The sequence below is a fragment of the Diachasma alloeum genome, unplaced genomic scaffold (assembly GCF_001412515.2).
Source record: "Diachasma alloeum isolate Michigan unplaced genomic scaffold, Dall2.0 Dall_scaffold_00203, whole genome shotgun sequence".
Lineage (NCBI taxonomy): Eukaryota > Metazoa > Arthropoda > Insecta > Hymenoptera > Braconidae > Diachasma > Diachasma alloeum.
In genome coordinates, this window is record NW_021680368.1 from 2504501 (window position 1) to 2520673 (window position 16173).

Genomic DNA, 16173 nt, shown 5'->3' on the forward strand with positions numbered 1-16173 from the left:
CCAAAAAAACATTCATATCTTGTCTGACATCTTTGCTACAAACTCGGGTCTTCAACTCGGGTTTTCAACTGAAGGCCATTGAAAAAATCTTCATCACTTCCATAAACGACAAGCTCCTCATTAATCATTCACGAATTGACATCAATTTCCCCCCTCCTATCCCCCCGCCTATCACCAAAAAAATATAAAAAATATACGCAACATCTCTGCACTCATCTCGTCCATACGTTGGTGTTGTAAAAACGCATATGCGTAGGTTCGCCGTGTATTAAAGGTGGGATCAATCGATCGCCCGTGTTTTGTAAATGGGGTCTCTCGCCCACACGTATACGAGATTAAAAAAAAATTTGTTTCATTGTACAGACCGTGGTACAGGAAAATAGGAGAGACAGCAAAAACAGAAACGAATGTAAAAGTCCATTCAACATGTTGAAATGCGCATCATTTACAATCACGTACAGCATTAGACGGTGGTAACGAGTTGGAAATTGCTGGAAGCTAATTCCGGTCGTCATTGTTTTCAGCGTATGGCAATTTGAAATATGGTAATGGTTTTTTTCCGCATACGGTGAGGGAACAATTAGAGTTATTTCAACGGTTTCAGCCACTCTGTTCATGATCACAGAACAATTGTTGGGTTTTTTTCGAGGGAGTGGGGCTAGAGGATAATTAGAAAAATACCTGGAATCCATAAATGAAGGGACGGGGAGGGGAGAGAGGGGTAAAACGGACCATGCTCAGTCGTCAATATTTCCTGGGAAAAAATTGAATTAGACAATTGATTTCCTGGTCCCTCAGAACTACTCAATTGCGATGTAAAATTTATTTATAAATATATATATTATAAAATGCTGAATGCTGAGTCTTTATATAACTAAAGAAATAAGCAGATAAATAGAAAAGAAAAGGTAAAGTGTGATTTTTTCTCTGTAAGACGACCAAAATTTTTTATCCTGCAAAAAAAATAAAATAGTGAAAGTTATTTCATATCTTACTTTTGGCTGATATGTAACATGAATCGAAATTCGCGAAAATGCGAAAAATCGTCCGGTTGATTTGTACCCAGCTGTTATGGTTTTTTATTTATAAGTAAAAAAAACGTGGAAAAAAATGGCTTCCAACGAGCATGAAAAAACAAGCGAGAAAAATCAGTTTCATTTGGCTGGCGTGTTGGGTACGCCAGTTGGGTGAATAAACACCTGATTTATTGGATAAGTCTACTGTAGTTTCAGGGCTACCAGTATAATCCCCAAGCGTATTTCGCCTACAGATATACACGCTTGAATGTATTCTAAAAGTAGCTGAATTCGAGCTGGGGGGATCGTTACGTCGTGAGAGGCCGCGTGGGAATGGTCTGAGGGTCAGTATTGGCTCTTATATCCAAGTTCTACATTTGCCACACAAATCACCCACGAGACTTGATTCAATTTCATTCAATTTCACTCGTACGTAACCCATTACCTGGCCGCATTGAATTCTCATTGAATCGGCTCGAGGTGTTATCCACTGGCATTCCAAAAATGGTTGTCAGGTTGACCGAAAATTTTTTTTTCAAACGGTACTCCACCTTTTTTGGGAAATATGATTTAAATTCATGACACGTGTTGGAACCGCCTATCATCCGGTTTATCGCCGGAAACGTGGTACACACAGGAAATCGATTTTCACGTCATGCGGAAGCTTGATTGAAGAATTTTTAAATAACTCCTAGTGTACATAAACCCCGCCACTGAAAAATTTGGATTGAATTCGGTTGATTATATAATGAACATTCAGATCGACACAAAGATGAATTCTCTCACGTCCCCTGAACAGAACTATCCACCCTCCGATGACTGAATACATTCCAAAAATAAACATCAACCCCAGAAAAAAATTCAATTTCGTTTTTCTCTCTGTTCCAGCTGAAAAAAAAAATGTGATCGAAAGCTCTCGAGCAGGCAAAGATGACCGATGAGGGAGTACCCCACGTACGCCTGGGGCGCTCGAGGCTCCTTCAAAAAGAAGAACTGATGTACGGTGAAGCGGTTTACCATCAAAAACCAATCGTCGAACGTCACAGGGTGACCCCAAGGCGTATCGATTCACCTCAACACCGTCATCCTGAGAGTCTCTCACACCCGAACAATGCCCATCCCCGACGTCAACCAAAACCCCGCGTCAAGTACCAAAGACAGACACCGAACCAATACTCAAGCAGTGACGAGAGTGCTCCAAGACCCCCAAACAAATGCAAGAGCACAAGTTCAATAGACACCCAATCTGTAAACAACATTCTGGATGAATTTGAGGATTTGGATGGCAGTGGTTCCTCGGGGTCTAGCATAAGCGTGACAAACTTCGAGTCTATGATGAATCAGCGCCGAATGCAACGAACCGAGAGACAAGTGACCAAGGTTAATCAACAGACTCAGGTGCGCCAGAGATCAAGAGACAGAACGTCACCAAAAGTCCCTGAGAAAGCATCCCCAGTCCCCCCGAAACAGGTTCCCGAGATTTTGCTTCGAAAGGGTGAAGTCCAAAAACGAGTTGACGAGTGGTTGATCCAGAGCCAGAGCCAGAGCCAGCAGCCACCACCAGCTCCCCGTGTCTCCCTGACAAGATCGACAAGCAGTGCCGAGCAAAAGAGAAGATTAATCCCACCGGAGACACGTTTAAACGGTACAACAAGCTGTGATGATCTCAATTCCGAGCATCCACAGAATCACAAGGTCGAGTGTGTGAGCATCGGTGTGAATACAGGGCCCATAAATTACCGGGACTACGTAAGAAACAGAATGAAAATTGACAACGACACTGTCACTGGCAACTCAATGACCTCGAGAATACCACAGCGACAGACAGTTGATAAAAATTCACGTATTAAGCTGAAGCAGATAAACGGTGCATGCAGGCCGACCTCGAGGCACTCATTTAAACGTACACGTTCTGGTGATCGTTCGATTCCAAATAAGGCATGTGAAAGTAGACCTCCAAGACATAATAAGGTGGATGAAATTGTACAGAGAGTTGAGAAAACTGAAATACAACGCGATACTGATGACAATAATTCAAGAAGACCACCAGCTCCACCGAGAAGAAGTCACAGATCAGATTTAAACTGTTGTTCTAGCTTCAAGCCTAACAAGACAGTTGTGAATGGTGCTGTCAGTGGTCCTCATTACGCCCGAGATGTTGAGAAGATTTACGAGAAGTCACTGAGACCTGAGGTTATACATGCTGACGATCTCAGAGCAGTATTAGAGCCAAGTGTTAAGTCGTCTGCTTATGGTGAAAGTTTTCGGGCTGAGGAGGACGTGACAAATGGTGTGACAAAAATCTACCCGGAAATTGGATTGGATCAGTGCCTGAGGATTCAGCGTAGATTACCAAAGAACTCGACATTCGACAGGAGAGATTGCCCTCCTGATGAAACATTCCAGGAGAGGAGTTTGATGAGACCAGAGGAGAATGAGCCGACTTATGAAACCCTTGAGAATGCACTGAAGGATTCTTACGAAGCAATGAGCACACTGAAGCTAGACAGACATTTGGATGATATTGAACACGAGAAATTCGATGTCAAAGGAATGGATTCTTCGCATCAGAAAACAGTTGATGAGGAGAATAGAACGGCGGAAGCTGATTCCGAGATACGCAATGCTGGCGAGAGTGAGACAACGGTGTCCGTTAATGAAGTGCTCGTGAAGAACTTGTGTTTTCATCAAGATCTACCCCAAGATTGTAGAAATGAAACATTCAAATCCGTGGGTGTTACCAGTTACCAGAAACCATTTAATTTTAACAGTGTTCTTAGTGATGATTACGAAACTCGTGTTAGGGAAGCATCTATGATGCAGGAGTGTAAAATTTATGTTACCAAAGAGGAGATGGAGCGTCAGAGGCTCATGGATTTGCTGAGAAAACGGGATTATGAGGCTGTTAAACTGGTGAGTCTTCCTCAATCTTCTTGTATATATATTTTTCAACTCAGTGTTGAGTGGATGAGGGGGGATTACCTTTGGAGATTGATTCGTCTTGTGAATTACGAGTGGATCATTCGGAAGATGTGGAAATTTTCTGGGTTCAGTGGGATTGGGAAACCTGCGAGTTTTCACGTGCGAAAAGATTTCGTAGAAAACACTAGGGAATTCGATAGGAAGTATTACATCATAATAATTCGGTAGAAATGTTCAATAGAAAATACTTTATAATTTTTTTTGAGTCGTTTTGCGCAATTTTTTCACGAAAAAAGAAGAAAATAGAGCGAAAAAATAAATGAAAAATTCAGGTCGAAGAATTTCTACAGAAAATGTATCGATAGAAAAATGAAATTGAGCTAATTTTTTCTACAAAATTTTTACCTGAAAAATATTAATTCAATAGCTTTGGAATCACTGAACCAGAACAAATGCACGTGTACAACTTCTTGAGTTAATTCCACCTCTCCAAACTTGATAATTAACACGAATATCATAAAATACTGTTATCTCCTCACTCCACTGCGGATATCACCCCTAAAACTTGTGAATTACGAAAATTCGTCATGTGGGAGTTGTAAAAGATGGATGAAGTGCGGAAGAGAAAAAGAAAATAAGAGCGTAAAAAAAAGAATGAAGGAGTAGAAGTGAGAGACAGTGGTGTGGGTGCGATTTATGATTCAGCCAGGCTTGTCCGAGACGTTGGGGAGGGCATTAGGTATGCTGTACGTAGTGCGCTTTAGCGCGCAAGAAAAGCTACAATAAATCGTTGTACGGGATTTCAAGCACCTAGCCCTCTGCCTGGATTAAAATACTGACCCTTCTGATCTATTCCAATTGAGGGCCCCGTGCTTCCTCATTATTATTTCGGTTGAATTACCAGAATGACTCGGGGGACGTCAATTATCGCATCAGTTATTTACCTCGTCTGGAGAATTTATGGAAATTCTCGTATTATTTTTCCTTTTTGTGCAAAGAAATCAAGTGGATGAGGGATAAAAATGGAAACATCGGGGTTTTTACTTTACTCTCGGTTCTTCAATAAATTCAATAACTTTTCCCCCAGTCACACATTGAATTCCGATAAATCAGAAGCCTTGAATAACTCCACCAACTATCAAAATATTCTCCCTGAATTGGCTGAAGTATTGAGCCTTCTGATCTATTCCAATTGAGGCCCCGTGCTTCCTCATTATTATTTCGGTTGAATTACCAGAATGACTCGGGGGACGTCAATTATCGCATCAGTTATTTACCTCATCTAGAGAATTTATGGAAATTCTCGTATTATTTTTCCTTTTTGTGTAAAGAAATCAAGTGGATGAGGGATAAAAATGGAAACATCGGGGTTTTTACTTTACTCTCGGTTCTTCAATAAATTCAATAACTTTTCCCCCAGTCACACATTGAATTCCGATAAATCAGAAGCCTTGAATAACTCCACCAACTATCAAAATATTCTCCCTGAATTGGCTGAAGTATTGAGCCTTCTGATCTATTCCAATTGAGGCCCCGGTCTTCCTCATTATTATTTCGGTTGAATTACCAGAATGACTCGGGGGACGTCAATTATCGCATCAGTTATTTACCTCGTCTGGAGAATTTATGGAAATTCTCGTATTATTTTTCCTTTTTGTGTAAAGAAATCAAGTGGATGAGGGATAAAAATGGAAACATCGGGGTTTTTACTTTACTCTCGGTTCTTCAATAAATTCAATAACTTTTCCCCCAGTCACACATTGAATTCCGATAAATCAGAAGCCTTGAATAACTCCACCAACTATCAAAATATTCTCCCTGAATTGGCTGAAGTATTGAGCCTTCTGATCTATTCCAATTGAGGCCCCGGTCTTCCTCATTATTATTTCGGTTGAATTACCAGAATGACTCGGGGGACGTCAATTATCGCATCAGTTATTTACCCCGTTTGGAGAATTTATGGAAATCCTCGTACTATTTTTCCCTTCTTCACTATGAAAAAAAATTATTTTTGCTAAATATTCATTTATTTGAGAAATGCATTCATTTTTTCAAAATCGTATTTCTTCAATCGAGTCATTCTCAGGCGAGCCTGATTAGGTTTCCATTATGACAATCGTGTTCTTCTAGAGGATGACTATATTGCACTTGACCTTGAATTAACTCCAATGATTATTTATTTTTCCTAAATCTCTTATTTTCCAGAGGAAAGGATTTCGATTAATTTTTTAATCTTGATAATCATTGAGGGAGTTTACTCAAGATCATAACTAACATGATCATTTTCTAGAGCAATATAATTATCCTAATCGAAACCTAATGAGGACTGCATGGGCATGCAGAAATCGACTGGAGAAATACGTATTGAAAAAATGACTTCTTCTCTCAAGTAAATGAATATTTGGTAAAAATAAATTTTTTCTCAGTGTGCTGTGTGAAGAAATCGAGTGGATGAGGTATAAAAATGGAAAGCGACATTGAACTTTCGACTTTTCCTTCGGTTCCTCAATAAATTCAATAACTTTTCTCGCACTCTCCCATGGAATTCCCATAAATCAGACGCCCTGAATAGCTCCACCATACTTTCCGCATAGCTATATCAGAATATTCACCCCGAAGTGGCTGAAATCTCCTTAGAAAATAAACATCCGAGGAATAGGTAGCGTTGAAATATCATCGCCATGTGAAAAGCCTCTGGCGTCCTCAACGTTCCTTGACCCAATACATTTGGCACACACGTGTCAGCCTCATGTTTGCATTTGACCATGCAAACTACCACCGCTGGACTGGCATTCCCGACAACTTATGGCCCAATGGTGCAAGGTATGCATCCTGTTGCTTTAACACCCAGCCGTTTCTACCCGATGGTTATTTGTATGTGTCTGAATGCTGTAGCGCGTCGTCAGATCAGCAGCTCTTGGGGTTAACGTTAATGATGATGAACGTGCATACGGTGAAATTAATCCGCCGACGTATGGTTGACGTAGTCCCCAAAGCCAGGATATTGCGTTAGGCTCTATTCAATTTCCTTGAAATTGAATCGCTGGTGCACGCTCGTGCGATTCACGGAAGTACATCATCAAGATTTTTTAGTCTTCTTCGTTTTGAGGTTTTTTTTATTGGCAAAAATTATTAGTGAATATTGGGATTCAGTCAATGATGATGTTGATAATGATGGTGGAAGGCCAAGGTGTTGGAGAAATAATTACAACGTTGATGAAACTAATTCTGTAGTGAAGCGGTAAAATAATTTAAGTTGATTAGGGTCTCAGCTGAGTTTTTGAGAAATATCTCCGAATCTGAGGGAGATAACGGAATTTTGTTGACAACCTTTTTTATAGAGCGACTTGCGGGTTTCAAAAAAGGTTATGACAAAGATTTTGCTATCTCCCTTCGATTCCGAGATATTCATGGAAAACCAGCCAACAGTCAAAAAGGACCTCGTTTTACTGCTTCGCTGAGTTTTTGAGGAATATCTTCGAATCTGAGGGAGATAACGAAATTTTTGTAATAACCTTTTTTATAGAGCGAGTTGCGGGCTATAAAAAAGGTTATGACAAAGATTTTGCTATCTCCCTTCGATTCCGAGATATTCATGGAAAATCAGCCAACAGTCAAAAAGGACCTCGTTTTACTGCTTCACTGAGTGTTTGACGAATATCTCCGAATCTGAGGGAGATAACGAAATTTTTGTAATAACCTTTTTTATAGAGCGAGTTGTGGGCTATAAAAAAGGTCATGACAAAGATTTTGCTATCTCCCTTCGATTCCGAGATATGCATTGAAAACCGGCCAACAGTCAAAGTCGATTTGAACTTTTTTACCGCTTAGTTCCTGAATTATGTCGTTGTTTTAGAGGCGATAACTTTCCTCCTGTGAGCAAATTTTCTACATTAAGGAGAACCCCCCAACACATCAATAATCGAATTCTAATTACTAAATCCAGGACATCGCGTTTGAAAACCCTTTTTACATTTATAAAACTTGTCATTCCCTCCTATTTCGAAGTCTCCAACAAAAGATATCGTTTCAATACTTCTAACCATTGAAATAGAATTGAAAACGTCGTCATGAAATTTGACTTTCACGTTTCCTTACCCACGTGAGCCACTGAAAAGAGACAAGAATCGGATATTTACTCGGATGCACTGGTAGAAGACTCAAGGCGCAACTCAGGGTAGGATCTTTGAGAGGATATTACGTGGCGTTGAACATGCTAGAGTGGGTGGAAAGGAAAGTTAAGGGTGAGGGGTTGGAAAGAGTGGAGTAGGTGAGATGCAAGCCATAGGTGATGACATTGGCGACGAGACGACCTGGAATATTACATTCTCGTCATGCGGCCATTTCCAGGAGAAGTAAGGAAGCAACTCAGTGTATGTGATGCTACTAACACATTGAAACATGCCTGGGAGATTCGTGTTCGTTAATCGGGTCTATAAACGATGGGGTTAATGCTCCTCTTGGGGGGGATCTATTGGACTCAGCCAACTATTGGCGTCAACTATGTAGTTTATATTGAAATTCAAATCCTTGACGGAATTCAGTTAACTGGCGAGATAAATTATGAATTCAATGGGCTGTAAAGTGAAGGACTCCCTTGGCTTACTTGGGTATGTTCAGTTTATTCGCGGTGATGAGATTTTTATCATTGTAAAAATATTAGTGAACATTGGGGTTTAATCGATGATGAATTTTCCATGGAAAATACCGAAAATTTTTAGCACGTTTAACCCTAGTTTGGTCACCCTACACGGAGAGAAATTTTTGGTAAAAATTACGGACCTCACAATTCACTCACCGATTACGGAATCGACTCAGGAAATTTAAGTGACTGTATCGTCATTTTTCACAGAAGATTCAGGTAAAAATTACGGAACGCTTTGGAAAAATTCCGTGATTTTAGGTAAAAATTAAATGGCAGTTCCGTAAAATTTCCTACAACCACATTTTGCTCCGGAATTGCGGAAAAGATACGCAATTTTTATTGAATATTCCCTCCGTGTATGAGGGAAACACCGCCGCGGGGCATTTTTCTTCAATTACAATTGACTGGCTAATCGGAAAAATTGAAAAAAAAATTGGCTTCATCAATTGAAGTGTCTAAAAAATTATAGTAGTTTTTAGAACAGGATATGTCTCAAGATTTCTGAAGAAAGCAAATTATTTCGAACAGATGAATTATTTTTTCGCGTGTTAGATGAAATTGCCCGTGACGCGACGTTGCCGGAACCTCGCTAAACGCGCCCGGGCAGTGTAGAGTGAATTTGGCAACGCTAACGTCTAAATCACACGGCGGCGAATCCCCGCGAAGGTGACCGAACTCGCGGGGACGCGTTTGGTGACCCGACGCGTTAATTTCCACTGAAATTTCAGGAAATCGGGTCATTGAGAAATTAAATTTTCCGTTGATTTTCTGTTCGAGTGATCTGGAAATCAATAAAGTATTTAATTTTTCAGTGTAATTATTCCGTGAAAATTCGGAAAAATTAGGAAAATTCAGAGAAAAAATGGAAATTCATGTTATTTTGTTGCTGAATATTCATATTCCATTGAAAATTCAATCAAGTTGTGAAATAGTCGTGTCATTGCCACTGAAAACTCATGAATTTTCTTGAATTCTACCTAAAACTTGAAATTTCATAACCATTTTTCCCCTAAATCGGAGAATTACTGCCACATTTCCCATGAATTTTCTCTCCCCCTCTTTGCTCTCCCCCCAAAAACGTTAATAAATGAAGTTCAGACCACATTTTTAACTGTCCATTCTCGTGCTTTTTAAATACTCATCTAGTATATTAATAATAATCCCTTTAATATAAAAATTTTTTAGCGCTGAAAAAAATTCCCCGAAAATATCCAAAATCATATTCTTGGCATTATTAAACACCTGAGACATTGTCGAGGCAGTCTTGCACATCCTCAACACTGTGCCTCCGCTGTTTAGTTCTAGCCAGCGTTTTACGTACCATCGATCAAGGTGTGCCCAGTCTTGCATGTCAAAGCGGCTAGACGAAAGAAATTCAAACTCTTAACTTCTTTATTTTTTCATTCTCGAAAGGGTTTTTCATTTTTTACTCCACACCTATACTACTCCTCAGAAGGGTACATGCCGAGCAAAGCATTGACTATTTACAGGCACTTATCGTAAACAGTAAATTTACGATGGAATTTAGTGAATTCAGTTGTCGATATCGTTTACATCCTTCTGGGCATTGATGGGGGGTGGGAGTGACGCTCCAGTTTCCGGTGGTTTATCGTTTCGATAAAAGCCGTGTCAAATTTTTTCCACCATTTTTTGTTGTTCCGAATGGACAAGAAAACAACGAGTGGAAATGTTTGATTTTCTACCAACAATCCTAGCTTGAAATAACAATTATTTCCGGTAAATAATCATGGTTGGTTATTCATGATTTCAGATTTATAAGGAGTAAATTTCGAAGTTGTTTCGTAACAATTTCGTTCCACTATTATTCATCATAATTACTACCGCGGAAAAAACGAGGGAAAAGTGAACACTATGAAACATGGCATACTGGGGTGGGCTGTGCAGTGGGTTGTACGTATTTTTTTTTTTCGGATAGCCCCCGCAACCGCGCATAACGTCTCACGTAACTTACATGTTACTTGTGATTTTGTATATGTCATCTCAATTACACGGCTACATGCACGTTACAATCTTATGGCTGGGGTTTATGTAAGCGATGAATCGTCCTGGGTTTCGCAAGGATTAATGCGATGAGATTATCCTCATTTTTTTAATGGATCTAATGAAATTTTTATTAATTCGAAACGACGGCGGAGCGGTCGTGAACCTTTTTTAAGGGAGTAATTGGATTGAAAAGCCAAGATTTTTTTTTTGATGGACCTAAACTCATTTGCTGGGCGTTAGATTATATGATTTCGCAGAGAATATACGAAATAATGTTTGTGGGCTCAACAGTAGCTTCACCCTTGAATCTGAAATTAATGTACGAAAAAATAGTTGATGGGGGGCTCAGCCCCCCCCGCCCCCTGGGGTCTTCCTTCTAGATCTAACTGAAGGCTCGCCTATGGTCTTCATCAGGGCTTTTCCCTTGGATTCAAAATTAATAGACAAAAAAAATGAGGAAGGGGGCTAGGGCCCCTGCCCCCCTCTATGGTCTTGCTTCTGGACTCAATTAATGCTTCGTCCATGGACTTCAGCGGGACTTTTACCTTGAATTGAAAATTAATAGACAAAAAAAGTTGATGAAGGGGGGCTTGGCCCCCCTGCCTTTTATAAGGTTTTACTTCTGGACTCAATTAGTGCTTCGCCCATGAACTTCAGTGGAGCTTGTACCCTGAATTCAAAATTAATATACAAAGAAAAATTGAAGGGGGGGCTCGGCCCCGCTGCCCTCTGGGGTTTAACTGCTGAACTCAACTGGGGCCCATGGACTTCATCGGGGTTTTTCCCCTGAATTCAAAATTAATAGACAAAAATTGATGGGGGGGCTTGGCCCCTCCACCCGGGGCTTTGCCTCACTCGATGAAAATTATCGTATCCTTTAATATGTTGTACTTCAATTTTTTTTAATAATACAACCATTGAAAATTAACAAATATCTTAATGGAGTAAAGTTGACTCTACATTACGTACTGAAATTTCGATAAAAGTATTCTCCTCACCCCCAAAAATCTCGCATGCATAAATCTAAAGAGGCGTCAAATTAAACTGCAGGATGAAAGACGCAACAGAAATTAGAATAAAAAAGATGAATAAAAATATGAGACTGAGGAATAGCCAAGAAGCCTTGGAATTGGAAAAGTTCCCTGGTACGAGGACGGAATTTCGTCCAGGGGTGCCTTTTTCATTTGCACGCGCCTATCCTCAGTCTCAACTACTCAGACTCGAAAAAAACTACCAACTTTTGTCGATTCAAGCCGAAAATTAAAAACCATAAATACATTGTGGGTAATTTTCATTGTCCCGTATATTTTTTCTTAATGCAACGGAAAAATAAACGATGACAGTTTTATGAGGGCTCGTTTAGGTCTTCTTAATTCTCGGCACGTTCGGCCATTCGTATTTTATTCCATTTTATTTTGCCCTCCTGGATTTTCACCGAAAAATAAACATTACAAAAATTTGTAGAGCTGTATTTTTTAACGGAAAAGTGGGTTACATCTGCATTTCGTGGCATCTTGCAATTTACAAAAATGAACAGACATTTTTTGCAATTAATCCAATTAGGGAAAGTTGGTCAGATGTATGCGATAGTTTCCTTAAAGAGAAATTCATCAAGATGGGATTCAATTAATCATTCATTTATGTAGTCGTCCCATTGCAACAAATTTATATTCTCTTTAATTGTTTCATCTTATCTCATTTTATATCGACGTGGAAAGATGCGATGAGATATATTTTTAAAGATAATTTTCAGATCGTTCTACAAAAAATAATCTCATCTTATTTTATCTTTTACATGGATGTGAAAGATGGGATGAGATTTTTTTTAATGAAGACATCTACACATAAGATGAAACTAAACTTTATCTAAAACTATGAGATGATTCAATTAAAATATGAAATGTCATCCGAAACATGAATACAAGTCGTTCGAAAATATCAGAAAGTGCATAAACAAACCGGAAATTGGAGGAAAGATATCCGAGGAAGGCGGCTTTTGTCGCTGAGCATCTGGCGTCAGTTTAATAAACCGACAAGTGGATATGTTAGCTCCAGGCGAACTTAATTAGCCAGACCGGTGGGCAGCAACTTACCGTAGCTGACGCCTGGGCTTATGACTTGCCCCACTGCCTCGCGCAGAGATCCCCACGTAACTTCATTCACCTGTTTTTCATCATTCTTTTTTTACTGAACTTGACATCCCTCACTGATACAATATCCTAGCCCCGGGGCAATTTTTAGTTATTACATCCTTCGTTAGTTTATTTTTATTGTACAACTCGGTGCATACAACTCCGCTATGACGCAAATGTAACATCCATTTTATTTTTAAATTCCTTTGTTTCTCTCACTATTCCAAATGGAAATGGCTGCCCCGTGGAATTGTTCAAATTGATTGTTTGACTGACGCACTCCGAGTGCTTTTATGAGACCATAAAAACTAATTTTTTTGGCATTAAAATTGATGGTAAAATTTCATTACTGAAATGTCGCTTCAAAATCGGGGGAAGGGGGGGGGGGATGATATTGTGACGACAGTGTGATATCCAGGGGAATCAAATATCAGAGTGGAGGGACTCGGAGCTACATAAAACCTCATTTCCGTTGTGTTGATCCCCGGAAAATCCTAGGGCAATTCTGTCCCGATGATCCCAACCCCAAATATATCGGAGAAGATAGAACAATCTTATTATCCTCTCCCTTGAAATCCTTTTTATCATTCGCAGTCGAGTTCAAACAATTTTCCATACCAAAAATAAATTTACGTATCTAGATAGTCATCTCTTCGAGATTATGTCATCTTTATCGTTCTGAAGGAAAACAAGATAATATCTGATTTGGGAACTGCATAAAGTGTCAATTCGATTAATATTTTATCCGAAATTGCGCTAAAATAAGATGAGAGAGTTTTGCAAATTTAGATACACTCGTATATCTAGATGCAATTTTATCTGAAATTAAGATGGAATGAAAAAACATGAGAAAGAAATTATTTTTGCAAGATATCTTGAAATATGCGAATAACTTAAGATGAGATTTCGTATCTAGATCCAATTGTATCTCTAGATGCTTTTGTATATGAAGTTAAGATAAAATCAGAAAAAATGAGATAATTTTTTCATTTCTAAAAAAAGTTTTTTACATTTTTTAGTATTTTTCTGAGGCACTTGATGCCTAAATTTTGTGACTAAAAATTTTCAAAGAATGAAAAAAAGCCCAACAAGAAGGCAAAGGAGAGCGATAAGCCCTCGAAGAGCATCGAAACAAGAATTTCCCTTCTGAAAAATGCAACTTCTCAATTTTTCTCATCCCCCCGTTCCACCACCGCATTGTCACATATTTCAACGAAAACAGATAAGTTGAAACATCGTCATGCTCGTCTCGGCGCTAGGAACACGCACAGCAGGGGGTGGAAGTGAAAAAAAAAATCCCCCCCTGACCCGCGCCCGCTTCATTTTTCGTTTTTTCCTCATTTTATTAGACACCGGTATATGGGAGAATCCAGGGACGCCTGCGTCGTCTCTACCCTTGCGTTGCTCGTGGCAACCGATGGGGATGTATCTCCACGACGCCCGGCGTCGAGTTTCCACTAGGCGGGTGGGGCTTTAACAACTCAGTGCGTTCACCGACGCCGAACTGACCACATACAATACTCGATAAACTCGTGTTTACGGGTATGCCGGCGTGTACCCTCGCATTTTTATAAGGGCATAACTGCCATTAGTGTGAAGAAGCCCGCGAAAATCGTCAGGCATTGAAAATGTCCCTCCGCGATTGATAATTTTTCCGTTAGTTTTGTGAGAGTGAATTTTTTTTTAATAAAAATTTCCCAAGGGAAGGTCTTTTGTATTGTTCCCCACGAGTTCTGAAGATTTTCGTGAGTACAAGTCGACTTGAGAAAAATAACCAAATGCTTTCAGAGAGAGAATGCAAATTGAAAGCCCTCGGGACCATTTGAGATGATGAAAATTGTTGCAGAATCGTAAAAACAATAATGCCAAGAGTTCGGGCAATTTTATTTGCGGAGAATTTACTGGAACAGAATTTTTCTGGGGTATATCATGAAGATTTCATTGAAGTGAAATCAAAAAGCCGTTTGGGAGGGGAAAAATTGGTGGGGAGTGATGAAAAAATGTATTCGATTTTGCGGAGAGACGCAAATCGGTGGATCCACTTTGTAGCCATTTTTTTGTTCTATCCCCTCCTCGACGGACGAGTTGAAAAGTCCGTTTGAGAAGGTACGATAACCATTACGGGATTAAAACTCTCCCGCGCCGTGCACTTATCTCAGGATCCTCGGGTTTTTTTTTCGCTACGAGAGCTCCAGACAGTTATTTTTCACGATTAAATGACGGCACGTGGTCCCACTGACCCACTTGCCGACTGAATTTCCATTATTCCTCATTCAATTAATGAATTCCATCGTCAATTGGAAATTTTCTCGTTCAGTGTTTCATTATTTTTTTAATTGCCAGAGATTTTACGCTGGCTTCCCGGGAAAATTCGATTAAATGAGCAAATAACGAGTCAATTGTGTTCGATTAGCCATGGAAATCTTCCGGTCGCTACCAATTATCCCTAAACTTGAAAACAATTTCGAATTAGTGGCGATATTGTATGGAATAAATAAATTTACAGACTCATTTAATTAAGAATGTGATTCGGCAATGATTGAACGGAATAATTCAGGTGATTTGATAATAAATCCTGGAGAAAGTAGAATCTACCGGGAGATTACCGCCCAGTGCCCGGATTTATCCGGTTAAATCCTATCAAAGTTCGTGGACTGCGAATCGACTAAGCAAGGTACTTAGGCTATCCAATATCCCCCCTGGGTTTCACGTTTAATTGATTGAGAGAGCGATTGAACTCGAATTTCGTATCACCCTCCGACGATATACATCTTCCAGCCTTTTTGGGTTTCCCTTGGTCGGCATCGGGTTTAACGAATTACTGGGAGGATACGTGTGGGGGGATTGGACTGTCTGCAATCGTCAATAATTCCAGAAGCGCGGAGTGAAATTCTTAGATTTCTTTTTTCATTTTCACAGTAGTTCGCAGTAGTTCGAGCCTCTGCAAGGCCTCAAAAATGAAAGTTAGTTTCGATTACATTTCTTAATTTTTATATCGATTAACGTTTCTAATCCTAATCAAACACTCGGAGGCTCCAGAAATGTCGAAATAAAAAAAGTGTCATCTTGGATTTTTCAGGGGAAAGTTGACTTTTGGCAAAATTGAATTTTTCCGCCGAGTGAACGTTGATTCCGTATTTTTTGGCCCGCCTAATGCTGCTGAGACCCTCACTTGCCCCAGAAATGCAGAAATAAAAAAAAAATTTTTCACCCGGAGCCAAAGTGCCATATTTAGGCTTTTTTCGGGGGGAAAGTCGACTTTCGCCAAAATCGAATTTTTCCGCCGAGTGAAAGTCGATTCTGTATTTTCTGGCCCGCCTAATGCCACTGAGACCCTCACTTGCCCCAGAAATGCAGAAATAAAAAAAAAATTTTTCACCCGGAGCCAAAGTGCCATATTTAGGCTCTTTTCGGGGGGAAAGTCGACTTTCGCCAAAATCGAATTTTTCCGCCG

General features: G+C 39.7%; 1 protein-coding gene across 2 annotated transcripts in view; it reads left to right on the plus strand.

Moving 5' to 3' along the window:
- The window catches only part of LOC107036059, a 76351-nt gene that overhangs the window by 10924 nt on the left and 49254 nt on the right, over positions 1 to 16173 (plus strand). For both annotated transcript variants that reach the window (XM_015253781.1, XM_015253782.1), the window contains exon 2: positions 1905 to 3929. In XM_015253781.1, the coding sequence (XP_015109267.1) occupies positions 1947 to 3929 (1983 nt within the window). In that variant the 5' untranslated portion in view covers positions 1905 to 1946. The remainder of the gene's footprint in view (positions 1 to 1904; positions 3930 to 16173) is intronic.